We start from the raw sequence: 22,986 nt of genomic DNA, 5'->3' as shown, positions 1-22,986 counted from the left end.
GATGCAATAGTATGTGAGATTACCTGAATAAATGAAGCTACTGCAGTGGATTCAGTTCATTCAGTGGGATTTGATGAGCTTCTATTGAGTTTCTCACCACACCTGCAATACTTTTCATACTATACGCAATGGAATTATTATTTTTTTTAGGCCAAAACTGAATCCGCAAATGTTGCAAAACACAGCATTAACCACATACAGCTTTGACAGTTTGAAGCCCACAAGATACAGAAAGCTGACAATTTCAGTATCCTTTTTTTTTTTACCATTCTGGATCGATACAATTACATCATTTGTCAAAGACAAACCTAAACACACAATAGTGTTTCTGTTTCATAGCTTATCAGACTTAAGTAACATATTTAGAAAATCGTATAATCAGCCCTCTTAAAATCCTAAGAATAAATAAAAATAGACACAGATAAGTCAACTGTTAACACACAGTACAAGTACAAGCTTAGTTCATGTTGAAATCTCATAAAATCAGCTATGATTTTGAGACATTGTTGAGATCTACTGAGAAACGTGCCCAAACTTGCAAAAACATAAAAAAAAAAATCTGAGACACAGGAGCAAAAATCTTTTTTATCTTAGTAATGAACAACTTTCAGGAAAGAAGAGTGAAATGCATATATTTGTGTTTAGTGTTTGGGGTTTTATGTTTGGTGATATTAACATATTATTATATATTCTTATAGCTGTTATTGTTCTATACAATCAGTTTACTCTCCATTCTTTAAATCCTCAGTGACTCGTTCATGCTTCCCATCTACTGAATAAGGTAGGGGTTTCCTGTCTCCTCTTGTTGATTGTTGATAATGCTGCCATCTGAACAACTGACTCCGAGCAAACAAGATTTACACTTACAGGAGCGATAATAATTAGAAGAGATATCTCTATAATAATGGCCTCCTTTATATTGCTGTCAAAAGCCAAGAGGATGATTTGATTTTCTTTACATACAGCAATCCGAAGTAACATAATGCCACAGAATCATTCTTGATTATACCTGCATCTCGCCTCAGTTGTTTCTACACGTTAAATGCAATATTTAGCAGTCAGTTTGAGGTCAACCATCACTCAGAATGCTATTTGGCAGAAAGATGGAAGGACCATTGACCTTGATAACTTCACTCTCCCACTCTCTGCCTTACAAACTCTTATGAAAAAAATCAGTTACTTTTATTTATATATATATATATATATATATATATATATATATATATTCAATACTTCATAATAATTTGCAATAGTTATTACTTATACAATACAAAAATATGTAAACAAAAAGTATGTATATAGTTAATATAATCAATATATCAACTGATTTTGTGTTTATATATACACAATATAGAAAATATACAATACTTACAGTAAATATGTATTGAAATATATACTATTTGTGTGTGTGTGTGTGTGTGTGTGTGTGTATATATAGGGTTAGGGTTAGGGTTAGGGTATATATATACATTTATTCATTTAGCTGACGCTTTTATCCAAAGCGACTTACAATTAATATATATTATTATATTATTATATTATATGCCTATGGAGCAACTAGGGGTTAAGTGTCTTGCTCAGGAACACATTGGTGTCTCACAGTGGATTCGATCCCGGGTCTCTCACACCAAAGGCATGTGTCTTATTTCACTGTGTCATATCGACTTATCCACTTATCCATAGATAGATAGATAGATAGATAGATAGATAGATAGATAGATGGATGGATGGATGGATGGATGGATGGATGGATAGATAGATAGATAGATAGATAGATAGATAGATAGATAGATAGATAGATAGATAGATAGAGTACATGTAGTACATATAGTACATAGTACTATTTCATTAAATTTTTCTTCTATTAAATGTATTATTATTATTATTATTTTATATATATTTGAAACAAAATATACAAAATGTACAAATTTTAAATATTTGAAATTAAATTGAATATATAACTAGGGATGCATCGATCCGATACTCAGGGTTGGTATCGGCTCTGATACTGGCATTTTGTGCTGATCGGGTATCGTACAGACGAAAGGCCCAAAAGTGAAAGTGAAGTGACATTCAGCCAAGTATGGTGTCCCATACTCAGAATTTGTGTTCTGCATTTAACCCATCCGAAATGCACACATACAGAGCAGTGAACACACACACACACTGTGAGCACACACCCAGAGCAGTGGGCAGCCATTTATGCTGCGGCGCCCAGGGAGCAGTTGGGGGTTCGATGCCTTGCTCAAGGGCACCTAAGTCGTGGTATTGAAGGTGGAGAGAGAACTGTACATGCACTCCCCCCACCCACAATTCCTGCCGGCCCGGGACTCGAACTCACAACCTTTCGATTGGGAGTCCGACTCTCTAACCATTAGGCCACGACTTCCCTTAACCATTATAAGGCACAAAAACATTTTTGTGGACATATTTTAGGTGTTCTGAAGCTGTTCCATAGTTCAGCGTGAGGTACAGATTAATATTGAAGTAATTAAATTCAAGTTCACATAAACTCTTCAGCTGCGGCTGTCTGTCATCCTCCATTCAGCAAACAAACTGTGTGTTGTGTTCGGTTACAGTAAAAAAGATGAAACTATCTTCAAGAGCGCACAGTAACTGAGGTTTAAAACTGTTCAAAGAAAAGGCTCAATAAACTAACGCACACATTTAATACAGTACGTATAAATACCTCTTCCCTTTGTACAAGTGATGTCCGGTTTGCAAATGAATCATTCAATTTAACCGGTTCTTCTTAGTGAACGGTTGAACCAGTTGACCAAATCAGACTGAATCATTTAAAACTGATGTCTCCAGGAAGCATTAATCCACAAATGACTTAAGTTATTTACTTTTTTAACATGGCTAACACTCCCTCTGAGGCAAAAATAAACCAGTATCCTGGAGTAATTGATTTACTCAAACAGTACACCAGCTGAACTGCTATGAAGAGAGAACTGAAGATGAACACGAGCAGAGCAGCTTGTGTGTTGTACTAACTTTTCTATGCAGACTTGGAGGGCTGCGCAGCCTGCACACTGTGACTCTGTATTGTTTCAAGCTCATTCTTCTGCGCACGGGATGTGCATAAGCACTCTGTGCTGGTCTGCATTGGCACCTTTAGTATTATAATACTTTTATGTGCAGTCAAAGATTATTAAAAGTCCTTCTTGTTCTGTACTATCTATCACATGTTGTTGCCATTATTACTGTGCTATAAATTTAAAATAAATGTCTTTTTTTAGATTTCTATATAAATGTATATACTTGTTTTTTCATGAATGTATTTTACAATAATACAAAAAGTAGTTTAACATTTTACCAGATTTTATACTTATTCACTTTTATTTGTGAATAAATTAGTTTATAATAGTATTTTAGTCATAGATTATGATTACATTTTTATTTTTCATTTGTTATTTTTCATTAAAATTGAAAAAAAGTTGTGTTGTGTTGTGTGATTAACACAAAAGAGTAATGATCAGGTCAACACAGAGAAGTATGGAAATTCTATATCGATTAAAAAAAACTGCACTGGTAACGGATTAGATCGGTATGAGCAGATAATCACAATTTTTCGGTATCGGATCAGTTCTGAAAAAAAAAATGGTATCGTTGCATCCCTATATACTGTATAACTCAGATTCAAATTACAAAACAAAAAGGAAAACAAAATTACTTGTAAATCCACTGGAATATCAGGCAGACTTGATTTGTTGACTGTGACGCTCTTAACATTAAAGCTCTCAACATTAAAGCTCTCAACAAACAGACCACACACGTCATTGCACACAATTGGAAAAATATCACCAAGTCCTACTATGATCTTTGAAATCCCAGCACTTTCCAGACCACAGCTAGTCTGATTCATCCTACGTCAACCAATGCGACTTCATAACAGCTGATACCCTTTGTTCCACACCTGCGAGTAGCAGATGAAGCTCTATATCAGAGAGACCTCTCAGCAGAATGAGCCTCCCTCCAACAGAGCCTTTCTGTGAGTCTGCTGCTCTCTGCCATGTATTCTGATCATCCACATTATTTGGTTGATAACAGGAGACTTGAGTGCAAATGCCTTGTTTGCTGTCTGTGTAAATATGGGTGGTTATGAAGAGGGTCTTTTTGAGAGTGACAGAATGAGTGAAAGTTATAAGACAAAGCTTTATACTAAAAGCTCACCACAGTGAATTAGCTCTCCGTGTTGAAGAGCTGCAGGCTGGAATATTTTCAGCACTTTTAATAAATTTTTCGACCGTCAGGAAGGAAAAGTAATCTTTACAGCTGCCTGTCTGAAACAGAGACTAAAACCCTTTTGGAGAAAAATGCTCTTCAGACTTCAAACCCAAGCAAAACTGCAGACCCAATAGCTACAAGCTTAAAACACAAATGTCTTTCTGTTCTGTTAACAATGCTTTCTGACTGAAACACTTCTAAACTCACTGTCCTTTCTAAACTCACTGCCCAGGTTTCAGCTTTCATATTGCATGTTGGTTTAGTATATAATATTACCTATACTGTATAGTAAGATTATAACCTAAGAGATGCACATTCATCAAACTTGCACCAATGGCATTGGTGTTAATAATGTCAAACTTGATTGGTTACACCTAAAGGAGCCATATTTAAATGTGAAAGCAAGTGCAAATGAATATTGTGAGTTTTAGCAAATGGGAAGACTTCCAATGGATAAATATACTGCTCATGTTCTGTTCACGTCTGCATAAGTCAGATGGCTTATGGCACTTTTTTTCACAAGTAATTACAAAGAAACAGCAAGTAACAATAAACTAAACTTGAAATTTTTAAGTAGAAAGACTGAAATACTATTTTCTCGTAAAGCATACTTTAATTTTTTTTTTTTTACAGTGTGAGTAAATTGTAATGACTGCCCCCCCCCCACTTTAAACACAGAGGTCATGTAAATGTCATGCTACTGTTCATTCATTTTGAAATTAATCAGATTGTTTTATTGTTGACTACTGCTTATAAGGGCCAAAAGTGAGTGAGTTTGAAGTGAGAAAGAAAATAAGAGTAAAAGCTTTCTGAGTGGGCTATCCTTCGTCTTGCTCTAGCTTTAATTACAGGATCCACAGCTAAAACAAAAACATACATCATTTATCATCCAAATACCAATACCTCCACACATCACATTACAGAAATGAAGACTCCTTATTCATTCTCCTCTCCTCCTCACATTCTCCTCTCTCCACCCCCGGCAGATCCATCTGCACAACTATACTACCCCTCTTTCTCATCCTTAACGCTCTCCGTCTCACTATGATGGAATATTTAATGTGTTTTCAGCTCAATCAGGTTAGCTCTGCGAGGCGGGGTCACAAATACAGAATGGGTCCAAACTATGAGACGGATATGTCCATCTGGCATCCTAAACAACATAACTACCCCTGTGAGAAAGCACACCGCGAGGAGACACACAAGTTGGTCATGCATGAAACACAACATAACCTTTTTTTTTACTTAAATCCCTGCAATACATTTTTCACTAATCTAAAATACCTTTTTAAACTAATCTAGAGTGCATTGAGCTTGCTGGATGAGAGTTGTGCAGTGAGATGCTTTCATTCTAAGAAATGTATGGATTCAGTCAGTTCTGCTGTATAGGGTGGAGCATTGCTGCTTTTCACCACCTCCCAAAGCTTCTTGTGATCGTGTGATGTGATCTTTAGTTAGATCTGCTGACGAGCTCACAAGTATAATCAAAACAAACATTGTCAATGCTTTGTTAAAGCCTAATTAGACCAGGTATAATGCAGCATCAACCATTTTTACAGTGCCGTAATCTCTGCTGTCCTCTTTGGGTTGAAAACAGCAAAACAGGAAGCTGAGACTTTATGTTGTTGATTTCAGCACCATGGACAGCACCTTTCTGAATTAACCTGATTTAGAACGCAAACCAAATGTTAGACTGAATTTTTTATTATAAAACTTGATAGATAAAGTCTTCCTTGACCTATTTATCAATAAACACCAGGGAAAACCAGAGAATATAAACCGTTTTTTTTTTTTTTTTTTTTTTTTTACATTTCGCATGTATTAAGAGGAGAATACTCTGAAAATACTCATTTTTAGTTACATATGCCTAATTCTAATGACTAAAGTTAGCATATTCGATAAGGTCCTTTTCTTCAGATACTGGTACTGTAAGAAAAGAAATGCTCAAATATATTTCACATTTGAACATTGTATAAGAATAAATCAAATAAAACACTAGCATTAAACACAAAACTGGACAGTACTGCACGCGCAACTATCAATTATCAACAACAACTATTTACAATCCTTATAAACCCCCATTCATTGTCCAGGCCTTTGTAATTAAATATTCTGATTTAAAAGCCAATGGCCACTCCCCCAAACACCATATGCAAATAAGCAGACCCCATATGAAACTACTCAGATTTACTCAAACGTCTTGAACAAAACACAGGATGTATTTGAAACCTCCCCATTATTAGTATCTAAAATTAGAAGCAAATTTCAAATTGATTTAAAAAAGAAAAAAATATAAATATTACAAAAAAAAAAATTATCTTCAATTTTCGAACTGTATCAACAACGGGAAGAGTGTCGTCTGCGGTAGGAAACTGCTAACCAACCTCGACAGTTAGTAAACTACCCTGCGTAAACCTATTCAGATACTCAAGCTCGCGCACCCCTTCATGAACGCGCATTAAAGAGTTGAGACATAGGTTTAAGCTCTTGTCATACCAAAGCAACTTTGACTTTTCCCGACAGACTGTTTTCAGCGGGACAAACTGTTTGCGACGCGTCAAACTAGAACGCGTTTTTAACGAAGCGTCGTGTTCGTAGTGTAACATTCGCGTCGCGTACGATAGTACAAAATTACCGTATTTTTCTTTACGGAGAGTTCTGAATATATGAGCACACCTATTCAGTGTTTGCAATATGTACCGGGAATCAAGCACATAATACCCTTCTCGTCCGTGACAGACATTTGGGAATGCGCGTGGCGTAACCTATAGATGCGGCGGTTAAACTGTCTATAATAAATCAAAAACAGCGAATTCAGAAAATATAACTTAATAAATAAATAATAATAATGTCCATGACTTACCGTCAACAATTAAAGCCTTCATGTTTTACGAATAAATCCAGTAAATGAGTAATCCCAGAAAGATGTCCCCTTTGGTCTGGAGAAGATGGTGTTTTCCTCGCTGTGGTAAATTTTAATAATTTGCAAACCTCACGGAAGATGAACCACTATCATCCCTGCTGCTCAAACTTTACCCGACGGTCGCCTTACAGGCGCGGGACGGAGAGCAGCGTCTCCCGGTGGTTCCTTTCTCAGTCATTTGGACAGAGATACAATCACAGTAACATCCAAACTCAAAGATCTGCTGCTCACTGCCGACACGGAGCTGCCCTGAGGACTGCCGAGAGCTGGGGAAATCACTCTGGAAGGAGGGATAAACTACTGGCGGGATGAATCCATATAGGCTGTATGTCACATTTCCGGTGAAAGCAGAAGTATTCCAAAGATCCGAGAGTCCGTGCAGCCGCGCGGGAGGAACGGAAATAGGCTGTGGCGCCGTGCGCGTGAGAAAAAGAGAGAGAGAGAGAGAGAGTTGGCGGGGCGGCTTAGAGATTAATATATGGGTAATCATTATTATTATTTTTTTAACAATTTTAAAACACATCAACACAAATTATGCAAAAATTAAATTAAAAAATATAAATAATAATAATAATATGAAAGTCTCCAGCTTGTCAACCTTGGTAATAAACTAGTAATAGACGATTCAATAAATAAACAAATATATACATAAATACATACATAGGCTACATATAATAATGACACCAAGAGATCCTCATCAAGGATAAGTCATCTTTTTCATACTTTGTATAATGTTAAAATGTCTCAGTTTAGCTTGAAATGGCATAATGCAGTCGAATAATATGCATTATTATAAAATGAATAAAAATCACTAACTGGAAAAGGCACCTGTTTCATAGAATGAGATTTTTTTCTGTATTTGGTGTAATGCAATGTGTTTATGTGGTTTAAGGTTAAAAAAAAAAAAAGAATAATAAATACAATTGTTTAAACCCCGCCTTTCTGAAAGGCGTAGATTTTTACAAAGCTCATCATTCTGAAAAATGAGTTGTAATGTAATGTTACGCCCCTTACCATACTGTGATGCCGTTTGATGAGACAAAAGCAATAAAACCCATTACAAATGAGCCATTTGTTGCATCCAGTGGTGACATAATTACTGATTATAATGACATATACTGTATTTTTTTTATGCGTTGCATCGCTCCGCATAAACCTAAAACCATGTCTGCATTTGTGATTAAAGAAACAACAAGTGCTACTCTACACTGCACAAAACTCGCATTTGAATCATCAGTGGCAAATTCTTTAAATATGAAAAAGTACTTACAGGCTGTTTTAGTAGGACATGGACGAGTCTTAACTTTTATAAATAATATCTCTTTGAGATATTATTTATTAAAAGACTTTAGTCTTTGCAACTTTAGGGATCTTATGCACGAACAGCTTGTAACACTCCAAAGAGAAAATAAAACTTGAAATTGTATCATATGTCCCTTTTAAAATCTTAAGATTCTAACATTTTCTTTATCTTTCTGTATCTTTTATTATTATTATTATTATTATTATTCATCTAGTATTGTTATTTTCTGTGCATTGTTAACATATTTGATTTCTCCTAAACTGTACTTTTAAAATACTATACCCCGATAGTCATGCAAATGAAGCATAATTGAACTGAATATAAACAAACAGACAAACAAAGACAGAAAGGGAAAGGGTATTGTGGGGTTGCTTTGTGAAAGAGAGAGAGACAGAAAGAGGAGAGATTAATGTTTTATAGCACAGGAGCAGGAATAGAGCACTAATGAATCTTTTATAGATTTCAGATGCTTTGGCGTGGAGAGAATTCATTTGTATAAAACTAAGGCATTCCTGCATATATATATATATATATACAGTACAGACCAAAAGTTTGGAAACATTACTATTTTTTATGTTTTTGAACGAAGTTTCTTCTGCTCATCAAGCCTGCATTTATTTGATCAAAAATACAGAAAAAACAGTAATATTGTGAAATATTATTACACCGTAAAATAATAGTTTTCTATTTGAATATACTTAAAAAAAATAATTTATTCCTGTGATGCAAAGCTGAATTTTCAGCATCATTCCTCCAGCCTTCAGTGTCACATGTAACATCCAGTCTATCACATGATCATTTAGAAATCATTCTAATATTCTGATTTATTATGAGTGTTGGAAACAGTTCTGCTGTCAAAGTATATTTGATGAATAAAAGGTTAAAAAGAACTGCATTTATTCAAAATAAAAAAAAAATTCTAATAATATATATTCTAATTATACATTTTCTTTACTATCACTTTTTATCAATTTAACACATCCTTGTTGAATAAAAGTATTGATTTTATTTAAAAAAAGAAAGAAAAAAAATTACTGACTCCAAATTACTGAGCAGTAGTGTATATTGTTATTACAAAATATTTATATTTTAAAAACATAGATTCTTTTTATTTTTTTATTCATCAAAGTATCCTAAAAAGTATCACATGTTCTGAAAAAATATTAAGCAGCAGAACTGTTTCCAACTTTGATAATGAATCATCATATTAGATGATTTCTAAAGGATCATGTGATAATGATCCTAAAAATTCAGCTTTGCATCACAGAAATAAATGATAATTTAAAGTATAATGAATGTAAAAACAATTATTTTAAATTGTAATAATATATCACAATATTAAACATTTTTCTGTATATTTGATCAAATAAATGCAGGCTTGATGAGCAGAAGAAACTTCCTTCAAAAACATTAAAAATAGTAATGTTTCCAAACTTTTGGTCTGTACTATATTATATATATATATATATATATATATATATATATATATATATATATATATATATATATATACACACATATATATATATACACACACACACACACACACACACACACACACATACAATTATAAACAAAAGGGCCTGAGGACATGTAAACTTTTAGAAATTGCAGCTGAATTCATTTGACATACCCATCTTTGACAGAAGACATATTAAGTCCATAATAACACCTAAAGAACCAATAAAACAAATTCCCTTGCCTGCATTTAACACACTGCTCCATGAATCAACTGTCTCTGTTGGAAAAATGCACAGGTAGGATAATTTTTTTTGTGGTTTTGATTTAAAAAATGAGAAAAAAATAGGCTGTGAAACTATGAGTAAAAAATTAAGACAATTATCAAATCAAAAGCATAGACAACCAAACAATGCACATCTACACCATCAATATTTTGGAATTAAATTGAACCCAGAACAAACCTCTGATTGGTCATTGCATTCATAAGCTCAACAGCATTATGTTTGATTGGTTATAATGTGCAGTGCTGTAAAAACGCATCTGTGGCTCAGCGCCAGCCAGCAAATGGATGCAGATTTGATTTTAGCAGCTGATTATATAACACACTGAACAATATAATCACACCGGTGTGATTGTTTTAAATATAGAAAATATTAATTGGTTCTTTTTTTGTCTTTTGGAAGCTGCATTCAAAATGCAGCTCTCACTTTGAATGGCCATGACACCTCCTCACACACACACACACACACACACACAGACACACACACACACACACACACACACACAAGACACATGTATTCAAACTCTTGTACACTCATATATAAAACACACACACCACTCAGACAGATTGAATGCTAGGATGTCAGAACAAGAAACAATGATACAATTATATAATGACAGACAGAATGATAGAATGACATACAGATACAGGCCATCAGAATGACAGACAAACAGATGGATATATGGGTTTATGGATGGATGGACTGATAGGATAGGCAGATTGTGTTTTATTGTTCTTTTTGTTGGCCACTCAGCCCGCTGTCAGTAATACCTCTGATTCTGTCTTGCTGACTCTGACGTATTTTAAGCTGGCCGTCCTTTAAAAAGCTCCTACAACAACACACACTCACACGACAGGAAACACTGGATCAATCGTGACTGTTTTTATTACAGGCTTTGTTCATCCACTGCAATCCCATTCATTTAACAAGCATTTCCAAACAATGAGATGAGACAATCCTTTCCCCCATCATTTGTCTACATCTCACAGATCCGAACGCAAAGCTTACTGTGTGCTGTGACCTCTACTTCAAGTCCATGCCCACATACACATCCTCCTGCACAGTGACACTCGCCGTTAAGAGCCTGTGACAGCTCATTCTCCTCAGTGGCCTAGAACGACAATATCCATGATGGAACTGCCCCATGTCGCTGTCCAAAACTCCTTAACACATTGGAATAAAGACAATGTAGGCTTGTTCACATTAAATTGAAATTACACCGCCCCTGTCTTCTTCTCTCTCTCTCTCCTTTTAATTTTGTCTTTTTAATTAGATTTTCAATTGCTGCTGTATAAATTAGCTTACCTTGAGAAAAAACCATTGCCTTAGTCCACTGCATGCTTCAAAAGTTCTGTTATAATGAACTAAGTATCAAACAGATTGGACAATTTGTATTCTTCATATATGCACTATACTCCAGGGGCTGACTGCACCAGTAAGTTACAACTTAACTTAGTTGTTAGCAAAAAAGGGCCGCTAAGTTACAACTTACACACTATTAAATATTAAACTTAGTTTAAATGTAACTACATATGAACTAAATATTTATGTAGGCATCCAACAAGGAGTAATGGTTAGTATAAAAAAAAAGACTTTAAGACATATACGATGATAGTGACTTTTACGCTCATTTGCATTGAGAACATGGGAATAAATTACTTATTTGGGACTTTTCAACATGAATCCGATCTAAACAAAGCAAATGTGCATCGCTCCATGTTGTGTATGTCAAATGAAATCGATCATAATAAACAAATGCAGTGCCTTGCGGTTTTTCTACCAGTGATTACTTATTTGTCCTTATTTCAAACACAGATTAAAAAAAAAAAAAACATTTTATGTTGTTTCATGATAACATATATTTCAATGGAAACTTAATTTTACTAATGTAAGGCAAAAACTGTTAAAAATCAACCTTAATGGTATAAACTGAACTGAAATGCATATCGTTTCAACAAAACTTTTAATTTAAAAAGCATCAAACAAATTTAAAAGGCAGCCAGTGGATTATTAAAGGCATTCTGCCTTAAGAAAAAGTGTAATTCCAGTATAATTTTATATAAATTATTGATATCTGATTGGACAGATGCTTGAAATTATAAGAAGATCATGATTAGTTTCCTCCAATTCAAACAGAAAATATATATATAATTATTATTATTATAAAATAATTTATAGAAATATAAATTAAATAACAATTATACTAAAATTGAAAAGAAATAAAAAAATATATTAGATTAAAAAATACAGAGATTTTAGTTTTAAATAATTTTAGTCAAAAATTATATTCTTTTTTAAATCACTGCATAAAACATAACAAAAAGCATAGTACTTTCATAGTCTTAGCACAAAGTATTCAGTGAATAGAGTATAACAAGTTCATTTAGCCAAGAAATTGCTGCCTCAATGTAATAGTATCACATACAGATTTCCAAGAATTAGTGCATAAATCTACTGACCGAGAAAATTATCTTTTTTAAAGGTATAATAGGGTCTAGTTTTATATCTGGGATTATTCTGGCATCTCAGGACTAAAGTGTAATTGAGGACAACCCTCCCCCCCCACCACCACCACCACCACCCACTCCCTCCCTCCCTTCCTCCAACTACCTTCTGTCTTGTTTACTCATCCTTTCTCCTTCTCTTCACAGATTTTTCTTTTCTCCAGTATTCCCCTTAGAAACTCTGTTTTTTTTTTTTGTTTAGAAAATAATTAGATTCATTTGAATGTTTACTAGGGCTGTCACATTAATTATAATTAATTATACAAAAAATGCAATTAAAAAAAATTGTGCAATTAATCATGCCCCCTGACCTGTACATAAATTCTGAAATAAGGCATTTTCTAACCATAGAGGCAATTCAAGCTTGAATGCAATGACCAAAGACCAACTAAACTACACTGACTAAAAATTATTTAAACCAGCACTAATTTTCACTGTTGTACTGCCTCCTGTTTTTCCAAACAGAACACAGCAACATGTCGTGATTCAGTCATAATGAATATGTGGTGACACTGATGTGGAAGTGCAAAAGAAATTCTTATCAAATCCTTTCCATCAAAGAAACATTTTGTATTTGGGGCAGGTGGAAAATTATAGCTTTATACATCAGACCACAACATAAAGCAGCCAAATTATGGTTTCAGCTGCATGCATCATTAAATACACAGCAATGCAAACACAGAAAGCATATGTACAAAATATGCACAACAAAAAGTGTTTCTGCAGTCTGAAAAATAAAATACATAATGAAATGAAAGATATGTGATATAACTACAAAAACACAAATGTTTCTTTCATAATACTTGTTTGTGCAGTGTGCAATTTCTGAGCCATTAGCGGCACCAAACAATGACTGTTTGGTCAAAATAATGACTGTTTCCAAACAGGTCCCATAAGCAGAGCAGTTCCCACTGAGATGAAGGAAATGCTAAGTAAATGCTGGGTTAGTTTTCTCCAGGTCATATATACCTCCTTAACTGAACCACTAAAACAAACGAAGCAATGATAAAAGCACCAAAGTCTCAATTTTTATACCTTCCAGGAAAAATTGTCTCTGTGCTTGAAGCAAAGAGACAATGAGTAAAAAATAAAAAAAATAAATAAAAAAAATACACTGAGCTCAGAGTTTTTAAAATGTTTACCTAGCAGTTAAATGACTGCTTCACTGCTTAAAATTATGATTTTTAGCCTGTCTTGATATTTTTCAATGCATAAAAAAGTCAAAATCATTTATCAATTTTTTTATTGTTGTTGTTGTTGTTTATTTAATTGATGTTCAGTTCACTGCAGTACAAACAATTAAAATTGTAAACCTATCTTCATTAACAAAAGGATTTAGATATTCATTCATTGCTGCCCCACATAGTAGTCCGCCAGGTTTTGCATACACGTTTGTGTTGTTTAAAGTTCTTCGATGTCACTTTCCCCCTGGGTGACCCATGACAAACCTAATGCTTTAAATTGGTTTTGTATTCAACTGATTTCACGATAGCATGCACACACTCGTGTCATACAGTGCCAGAGGCAGGACAACAATCCAAAGACATCAGTGAACTTCCCTCCTTGTTTGGCATTAGGGAAACTGTTCTTTTCTAGCTTTCCTTTGGCTACAATCTTGTGACTCCCTCAGATAATTCTGTTTTCTGTTCTCTTTTTTCACTGTTTATTGCTGGACACACAGTGACACATGACAAGAAAATGACTTCACTTTTCTTTGGAAAGGGTTGAATGAGTCAGAGAGAATTACAGCGACTAAAGAGGAGTTGAGTTCTAAAAGTAAAGCTCAATAACACACTTGAAATCTGCACATTTCTGTCTGACTCTTAAAGCAGCCAGTGTCATCACATCATGCTTTTGTCGTTTTTTCCTATTTTTTGTATGTGTATATAAACAAATAAAGAAAAATTACAAAAGCATGTAAAATATCTAGTACAATTAAAAAAATAAAATGGGAAATGAAAGCAAAAGTAAAAGTTCAATCAAAATATTAATAAATAATACAGAAATCATACTAAAATAATACTTCATAATAATAATAGCAATTATACACATTTTTGTAGACAATGAGAGCTATCAGTTTTATTTGTAGAAATGTTTGTACAAACATACAAATATTTGTTTTATATATAAAAGATTTATATAAATTTACAAATATTTTAAAATAAAACTATAAAATATAATTTTATTTGTACAAATATTTTTTAATAAAATATTATTTTACCCTAGCAACTGCTTAGCAACAACAACATCAACACCATAGCATTCTAGCAGCAACTGCTAGAATCAAACACCACACACATTTTTATCAACAAACAATTTCAGTGTTCACCTAAATGTTACACAAAAGAGGTCAGCCAGCCAGCCATACATCTGAAAATCAATGGAGAATAAACAAAAACAAAGACAACCGTTGTTGTGCAAAAACACACAGGCCTGATTTAATTCTCCATAACTGCAATTTAACTCTCATAATCATGACAATCCTATTGCCAGTCAATCATCTTTGAGTAAGAGGCCTTGTTTATCCTTACATGCCCAAATGCCAGTTGGCTTTTCAAGAACATAATGTACTGTAGCACAAATCATATTTACACACACACTGTGCTTCCGACATGTGCGGTGCTATTACTGATTGTTATATAACTCTTTTGTTTTCCGGCTCCGTCTTCCAGCACTAAACCCTAAAGCTTCTTAGCATGTCATACAAAGCGTGTATGAATATATACAGTAATTGGGGAGCTAAGCTGATTTTTAGATTACATCAGGACACTTAAACGTGAAATTCGTACATGCTAAAACCCATCTAATTCTATGAAAATGATGTTGGGGTCAGAGAAGCTCTTGTCTTTCTTTCCACAGCTTTATATAAGATGTTGATGTGATGTCACCGGGGATTGCTTAAGGATTTTATGATTACATCTAAGAACAACAGGCAGAGAGCTGAGGAACACAGCATGTGTGTTTACATGGAGACAGTGCAATCTGTACTAAGCCTCTTATAACAGGCAAAGGGCTGAGTGCAAATGTGAGTGTAATGTCAAGTGTCAAATTGAAATAATATCTAAATATCCGTCTCAGCAGAAGCTCAACAATGCAAATTCAATAAAGTATATTGTCCAGAGAGATGTACCAATTGAGACTGTACCAAAAGTAATTGAAGTTTTCAAGACAATACTAATAATATAATACTAATAATATATCACATGACTGCGTGATATAGTCATATAAAGAAGACAGAGGGAACGCTATATAATACAGCCATATAGCCCTTATTAATCAGCTTTTTCTCATATTTTACTCATAGCAATATTGCAAGACAAAAAAAAAAAAAAAAAAAAAACATACATAAATTTTTTTTTAAAGCCTATTCTGTGATTATCAAGAGGCATTGCATAAAAATATAATACACAAAAATATAAAAATTTATTGTATACTATAAAAATTATATCGTTGTTTAAAATAATAATAATAATAATTACAAACATCATTGTAAGTTCTATAAATAATTGTAACTTTGCACTTAAAAAATGTATTGTCACTGTGTATGTGTGTCACAATACAAAATATAACAGCCAATTTATTAATTTTTTCTTTTGGTTTTCGGATAAAATGTGTTCTAAGCAAGTTTTTCTGAGTTCCACCCAGTTTGAGTTTATAAAACTTTCAGGAAATTATTTTTTTTTCTCATCATTTTTATTTTGTGTCTTACTTTGGGGTACAAAGATAGTGGTCAGCTGAAGTGTCCCAGGATAAATATAAGCCAGGATTTTCTTATCTGGAAGCTACCTACCCCAAAAATGACTTAAACTGTGCGACTGCAGGCACTGTACCCCTGTGCTCATGTAATCTAAACCCCACTTATAGTAAAAAAACAAAAACAAAACAAAGATAACTGACACCAACAGTCAGCATTAGGGCTCAGAGAGATGCTCCACTGCTTTCACCACAGAGCGCTTCTCTGTCTGACTCACAGCAGAGAAAGATGGACCTGCCTGAGGATAACCTCTTTAAAGTGTCCATTAAGATGCCTCCATTAATCTCTAAGAAGCCAGTGATGACCGGTGCGCGGGTGTGACAGCGGTGCCCTTCACTCTGCCCACTGTCATAGATTTCTCTTTCAGACCAGTGCAGGGAAACACAACCGCATGACAGTAAATGTTGCCACTTCCTGTTCTGTATTCACCATAGAATCATCGGTATATTCTACTTTGACCTTTCATGGGAAATATTAATATATATACAACCATGAAGTGTGAAAATCAGTAAGGTCAGTAGAATGAAGTGCATGTTAGGATGAATGGAACATATGCTGTTGCGTGTTGCATGAACAAAAGAATTAGTGCACGGGAGAGAAGGGCTCCTCCTAAACAAAGAGAGTGGTAGCTTTATGAAGGCATGAAACACCTGGGCCCAGGTGTCCGCAATCTCACTGACAAACGATAGCCACGCCCCCTGCAACAGAGAATAAACCAGACGCAAGGAAACAGGCCAGACCAACAGGCCATCACAATATATATATATATATATATATATATATATATATATATATATATATAAACTAATAAAAAGCATCAGGCAATCAAGCATTTTTTTAAATTATAAGAAATGGTTGACTATTTTTTGCATGACAAAAATAATATCTGAATTTGTCAGGTGCTTGCTTTATTATATAATATATTTTATGATGTTTTTATCATTCATTTAATATTGGAAATGCCCTTTTAAGAGCCATTTAACGATTACTAAAAAAAAAATGTTTTTCATCCCTCTGCTAAACCCTATGAATCTCAAATCTCAAAATATAAGTCAATCATAACATTAAAAAAAATAATAATTTAAAAAATAATAATATTTTAAGTCTTTTAATTCAGTTCAGAAAAAGTTTGGAAAACGGTCATGTAAAACTAATTATGATTATTTATGAGTCAAATATTGAATATGCTCACTGACCAACGGTGCAAAAGTCTTTCTGGACCCCTCGTAGACTCCTCGTCAAACACTCTTCTTGTTTCTCGCTTAATTGCCTGGGGTGTGTATCTCAGCGAGCTCCATGGGACTGATCCGTACGGATTCCTCCAAAGGTCAATCCAAGCCCCACAGACTTGTAAGAGTCCAATTAATACTAGCTCTGTGGAGCTACATTATTTATTTAGCACTGAAGAGGAGGAGGAGAGAAAGAGAAGAAGATCAATGAAGGTTTGGAACTTAATTACCACTTTCCCCTCAACAGGCCTCTTTCAAAGTGGCATAATCCCTCTATTGTCTGCGGTGGGTCTGAACACACTTAAACCGCTATGAAGAAGATTATACAGATCACGCTCAAGAGTGTGTTTGGCATATTTAACTAACATTCATGCTACTTAGTCAGATTACAAAATAATAGTACACCTTATTTGAAGACTGTAGGTCTTTATGTATACGGCAAACAAATATTTTTCTTATAGTTCTTTGAAAAACAGGTTTTATTTAACTTAAAATATTATTTATTACTTCAAAAAGTTACATTAATTATTGCAACCACAATTAAATTACATTATGTTTTTTAGTAAAAAACTTTAAAACTTTTTTAAGGTATTATAATGCATGATGTAAAACGCATTTTATATCATTATACATAAAAAATAAAAAGAGCATTTAGGATTTAAAGAGCATTTTCCTAATTATTTTATAATTAGCATATATATTAATTGAGAGGCTTTATGAATAACTGAATACTGGTGTTTATAAAAAAATAAATAAATAAAAAATAAAAAAAACATTTATCACACCCCAGAACCATTTAACCTGTTAACTGTCACCCGTCCGTACTACACTAAATTACAATTAAATCTAATCTAATCTTGAAAAACTATATATCATTGGAAAGGTCTAAGACTCCCAAATATATATTTTTTACCAATGTTTTTTTGTTAAAAATTATATAGGAAAAGTAATAGATTAATTTATGACAAGAGTGCACCCTCAAAAATCTACATAATAACAGGAGTTCTGACCTTTGCCTTTTTCTCTATCACATTTTAGAAATCATCAGAAATTATATATCAACTGAAAACTTAAAATTTCAAAATTCATCCTTTAAAACCATCAATATCATGTTACAAAATGTTTTCATTCATGAATTATAAAAATTTAAGTTTGGATCGTGAAGTCTATGTTCAAAAATGTGAGTGACAGTTAAGGGCTTAAAATGAAAGGCTAATAAATCTTTTGAATATCTCTGAATCTTTTGATTTTTTTGTTTGTTTTCTGTTTGTAAGTTCCTATAAACTCATTTATGCAATATTCAGTGTACTATTTTATATCCTAACGGATATTTATATGATTAGTTTCAATGTATAAATATTAACTCCTTGTAATGACTTAAACCTTTCTGAACATGCGTATTCTCCCTAATACATAACACCCTTCTGTACACAAACTACTTGTATTTATATTTCATTTTATATTATATTTTATAGCATTTGTATTATTCTGTAGATAGGGCTATTCTTCTGTAATTCCGTCTGTTTTCGGTTTCTTAGCATCTGCCAAATGAGCACACTTGGCCCATGAAACTAAATTGATTCTGATTCTGCAGATTTCAGTGGAATGGAGATGAGACAGCTCCACTTTTATTGCTGGTTAACATTTTTTTTTAAATCAAATTGATTAAAAACAATAACACCAAGATGCTTCTATGACTGTGCAGAATATTGTAAATGGCATATTTGGACATTTGTGTTCAGATTCAGTGTGGGCCTGAAAAACATTTGAAAATTTTTTCATGTTTTTAGAAGTCTCTTATGCTCACCAAGGCAATTATTTGACAAAAAAAAATGGCATTATTGCAAAATATTATTAAAACTTAAAATAATTATTTTATATTTTAATATAATTGAAATTGTAATGTATTATTCCAGTCTTCAGTGTGTCATGATCCTGCAGAAATCATTCTAATATGCTGAATTGCTGCTCAGTTATTATCAATTATTAATGGTGCTCAGTTACTAATATTAGTTTATTATCAATGATGAAAGCAGATTTTGCTGCCTATTATTCTCGTGGAAACCATGATACTTCATCAATTTAATGCTTACTCTAAACTTTGAAAGGTAGTGTATCATGATTTCCACAAAAATATGAAGCAGCACAACTGTTGTCAGCAGTTATAACATAATAAATGTTTCTTGAGCAGCAAATCAGCATATTAGAATGATTTCAAAAGGATCATGTGACACTGAAGACTGAAGTTATGCAAAAGAAAATTGCAGCTTTGCATCACAGGAATAAATTGCATTTCAAATATAGGCTATTAAATAGAAAAGAGTTACACAATATTACTGTTTTTAGTGGATTTTTGATTCTATATTTATAATTGAGTTACCAAGCATTGATATCTCATCTACTTTCAAATCGTAAAGAAACGAACAAATGAAAGCATACAGAAGAGTGTTTGCTCAGGTTTCTGCAGCAATCACTGCTCTCAGACTCTCTCATCCAGAACAGATCCTGCTCTGCTTACCAAGGGTTTAGATATGAATGTGGGGAACAAACAGACCAACAATAGGTCTTTTGTTGTTAAGCATTACTGTGGCACTCCGGAGTTAAACCACATTGAAGAGCTGACCAAAAAGCAATTAATTTTCCTTCTCTGTATGTTTTAAAACAATTCATGAAAGATCACAGCAATGAACGGAAATGTTATTTCAAGGCTAGCAAGGATGAGAAATTCAGAAGTGTTATTTCACAGTAATGGGACACATCTGCACCTGGGCTCTCTGTAACCTGACGTGTCAAAGTATCGCTGCCTGTAATTGGACGAGCTGATGAAGAACCTGAGAGAAGCCGAGTCATTATGATATGACTCAGTATGTGTCACAGCAGTGGTTGCATTGAAATATTTACAGGTTAAACATTGTATCTGTCACACTGCAAGACAGAAGCAAAACAGGAATGATAGCCCAATATTTATTGAGTGCTTTAAGGCTCTTCCTGTTTAAACATTTACAATAAACAGCCAGATGGCAATGCAAATTCTGCTCAGTTGTATATCAATCTGTTTGTTTGTTTGACGTTCTGACTGATTGTTTAATGAACACACATTCATTGAAGAACAATAATGAACCGTATATATGTTAAAGTAAGCATGAAATGTAATCCACAGGGTTAGTTTAGTATTATTTAGAAAATATACTTAAGTGTTAAGTTTTTGAGTTAAGTTTATTACTTTCCAATTAAAATAACTACTTTTTTTATCATACTGTATACACACACACACACACACACACACATATATATATATGAATACATCCGGCATCCTAGTTTTCCTCATCTACTTTGTACTTTGTGCTCAACAAACAAGGGCTGCACTATAAATCACATGTGACTGTCATGTGCATCTCGTCAGTAAAGCTGATTTTGTGATTAATAGTACAGCTAAATCTCCATAACGTGCTTTCAGATGGAAATTATTAAGATGCATTTAATACACGCTACGCTATATCGTGTTCATTAGATGAACCGCATTTGATTATGAACGTGATATTCCATAGCCTGTCAGTGTTAGTGTTTTTATGAATGCGATTTATGTTTTTGTTAATAAAGCACATAGCACTAGTCAACTAAATGAATGTAACATGGCAAAGATGAATGCACTTACTTCCCTGAATGTAAGGGAAATGTCATTTTGGAATTTCTGTGATCTAATGTGACATTGTTGTACATGTTCTTGTTTTTTGCTGTAATTAATTTATAGCATGATAAACCTTTGAAAATCAAAATCTGGATTCAAATTTTTTATGTTATTATAACCAAAAGATGCTTTGGGAAAGTTTGAAACAGAAAATAGTGGTTTTCATCTTGCCACATTCTTGGTAAAGAAAACACATTTTTACTTAAATTAGTGTTTTGGAACCAAACTCTTCATATATATATATATATATATATATAGAATATATATATATATATATATATATATATATATATATATATATATGAAGAGTTTGTATATATATATATATATATATGTTCTTAAAAGAAATTATGAAGTTAATCACAAATAATTTTCATAATTGTGAGCGTACTGCTCAGCGCTATCAGGCTGTATGTGAGCAGGTGTTCATATATGATTCTAATGAATTCCTCGGCCATCTGGGTGAGAGTTTTCCTGAGCTCATCCATGATAGGTGTAATCTACAGTTCAACATTTTTAAATGAATTATAGCAACAAACTGTAATCGAGATTAAAAGATATGATAACATGCAGGCAGATATCACAAACCATGCTCACACAAGCTCACACTGAGTGATTGGTAAAAATAAAGAGCAAGACCTTCAAAGTCAAAGTCAAAGTCACCTTTATTTATATAGCGCTTTAAACAAAATACATTGCGTCAAAGCAACTGAACAACATTCATTAGGATAACAGTGTCAATAATGCAAAAATGATAGTTAAAGGCAGTTCATCATTGGATTCAGTTATGTCATCTCTGTTCAGTTAAATAGTGTCTGTGCATTTATTTGCAATCAAGTCAACGATATCGCTGTAGATGAAGTGTCCCCAACTAAGCAAGCCAGAGGCGACAGTGGCAAGGAACCGAAACTCCATCTGTGACAGAATGGAGAAAAAAACCTTGGGAGAAACCAGGCTCAGTTGGGGGGCCAGTTCTCCTCTGACCAGACGAAACCAGTAGTTCAATTCCAGGCTGCAGCAAAGTCAGATTGTGCAGAGGACTCAACTGATTCCTGTGGTCTTGTCCTGGTGCTCCTCTGAGACAAGGTCTTTACAGGGGATCTGTATCTGGGGCTCTAGTTGTCCTGGTCTCCGCTGTCTTTCAGGGATGTAGAGGTCCTTTCTAGGTGCTGATCCAGCATCTGGTCTGGATACGTACTGAATCCGGGTGACTGCAGTGACCCTCTGATCTGGACACAGACTGGATCTGGTGGCCACGGTGACCTCGGAACAAGAGAGAAACAGACAAATAGTCTGTTAAAAACTTCAGAATAATAAAGTCAAAAATGTAATTCTGCTCTACGGTAAAAAGTAAAAGAAAAAAATAAACCACTTACACAGTTTCACAGGTTCCATATGAACACCCAATAAATATTCAAATAAAAGTGGATAGAGACAGAGCATTTTGATGAACAATTGCAGAGACCTTGACGCAGCTCGAGTATACCAATCATATATTATGTAAATAGGGCTCATTTTGAATTCATGTTAACTGATAAAATGTATTCAAAGTATTACAAAAAGCTTATAATAAAGTCCATGTCTTTTAACGTTACAAGAACCACAGGGAAACT

General features: G+C 33.7%; 1 protein-coding gene across 1 annotated transcript in view; it reads right to left on the bottom strand.

Annotated features, from left to right (window-relative positions):
- The window catches only part of LOC132140006 (reticulon-4 receptor-like), a 108,375-nt gene extending 100,809 nt beyond the window's left edge, over positions 1–7,566 (bottom strand). The window contains exon 1 of the mRNA XM_059548757.1: positions 7,094–7,566. Coding sequence (XP_059404740.1) covers positions 7,094–7,115 — 22 coding nt within the window. The 5' untranslated portion in view covers positions 7,116–7,566. The remainder of the gene's footprint in view (positions 1–7,093) is intronic.
- Positions 7,567–22,986: the final 15,420 nt, after the last annotated feature.

Source organism: Carassius carassius, chromosome 4 (genome assembly GCF_963082965.1).
Source record: "Carassius carassius chromosome 4, fCarCar2.1, whole genome shotgun sequence".
NCBI classification, from domain to species: Eukaryota; Metazoa; Chordata; class Actinopteri; order Cypriniformes; family Cyprinidae; genus Carassius; species Carassius carassius.
The sequence above is the reverse complement of the archived record's forward strand: the minus strand, read 5'-3'. Positions and strand labels throughout refer to the sequence as shown.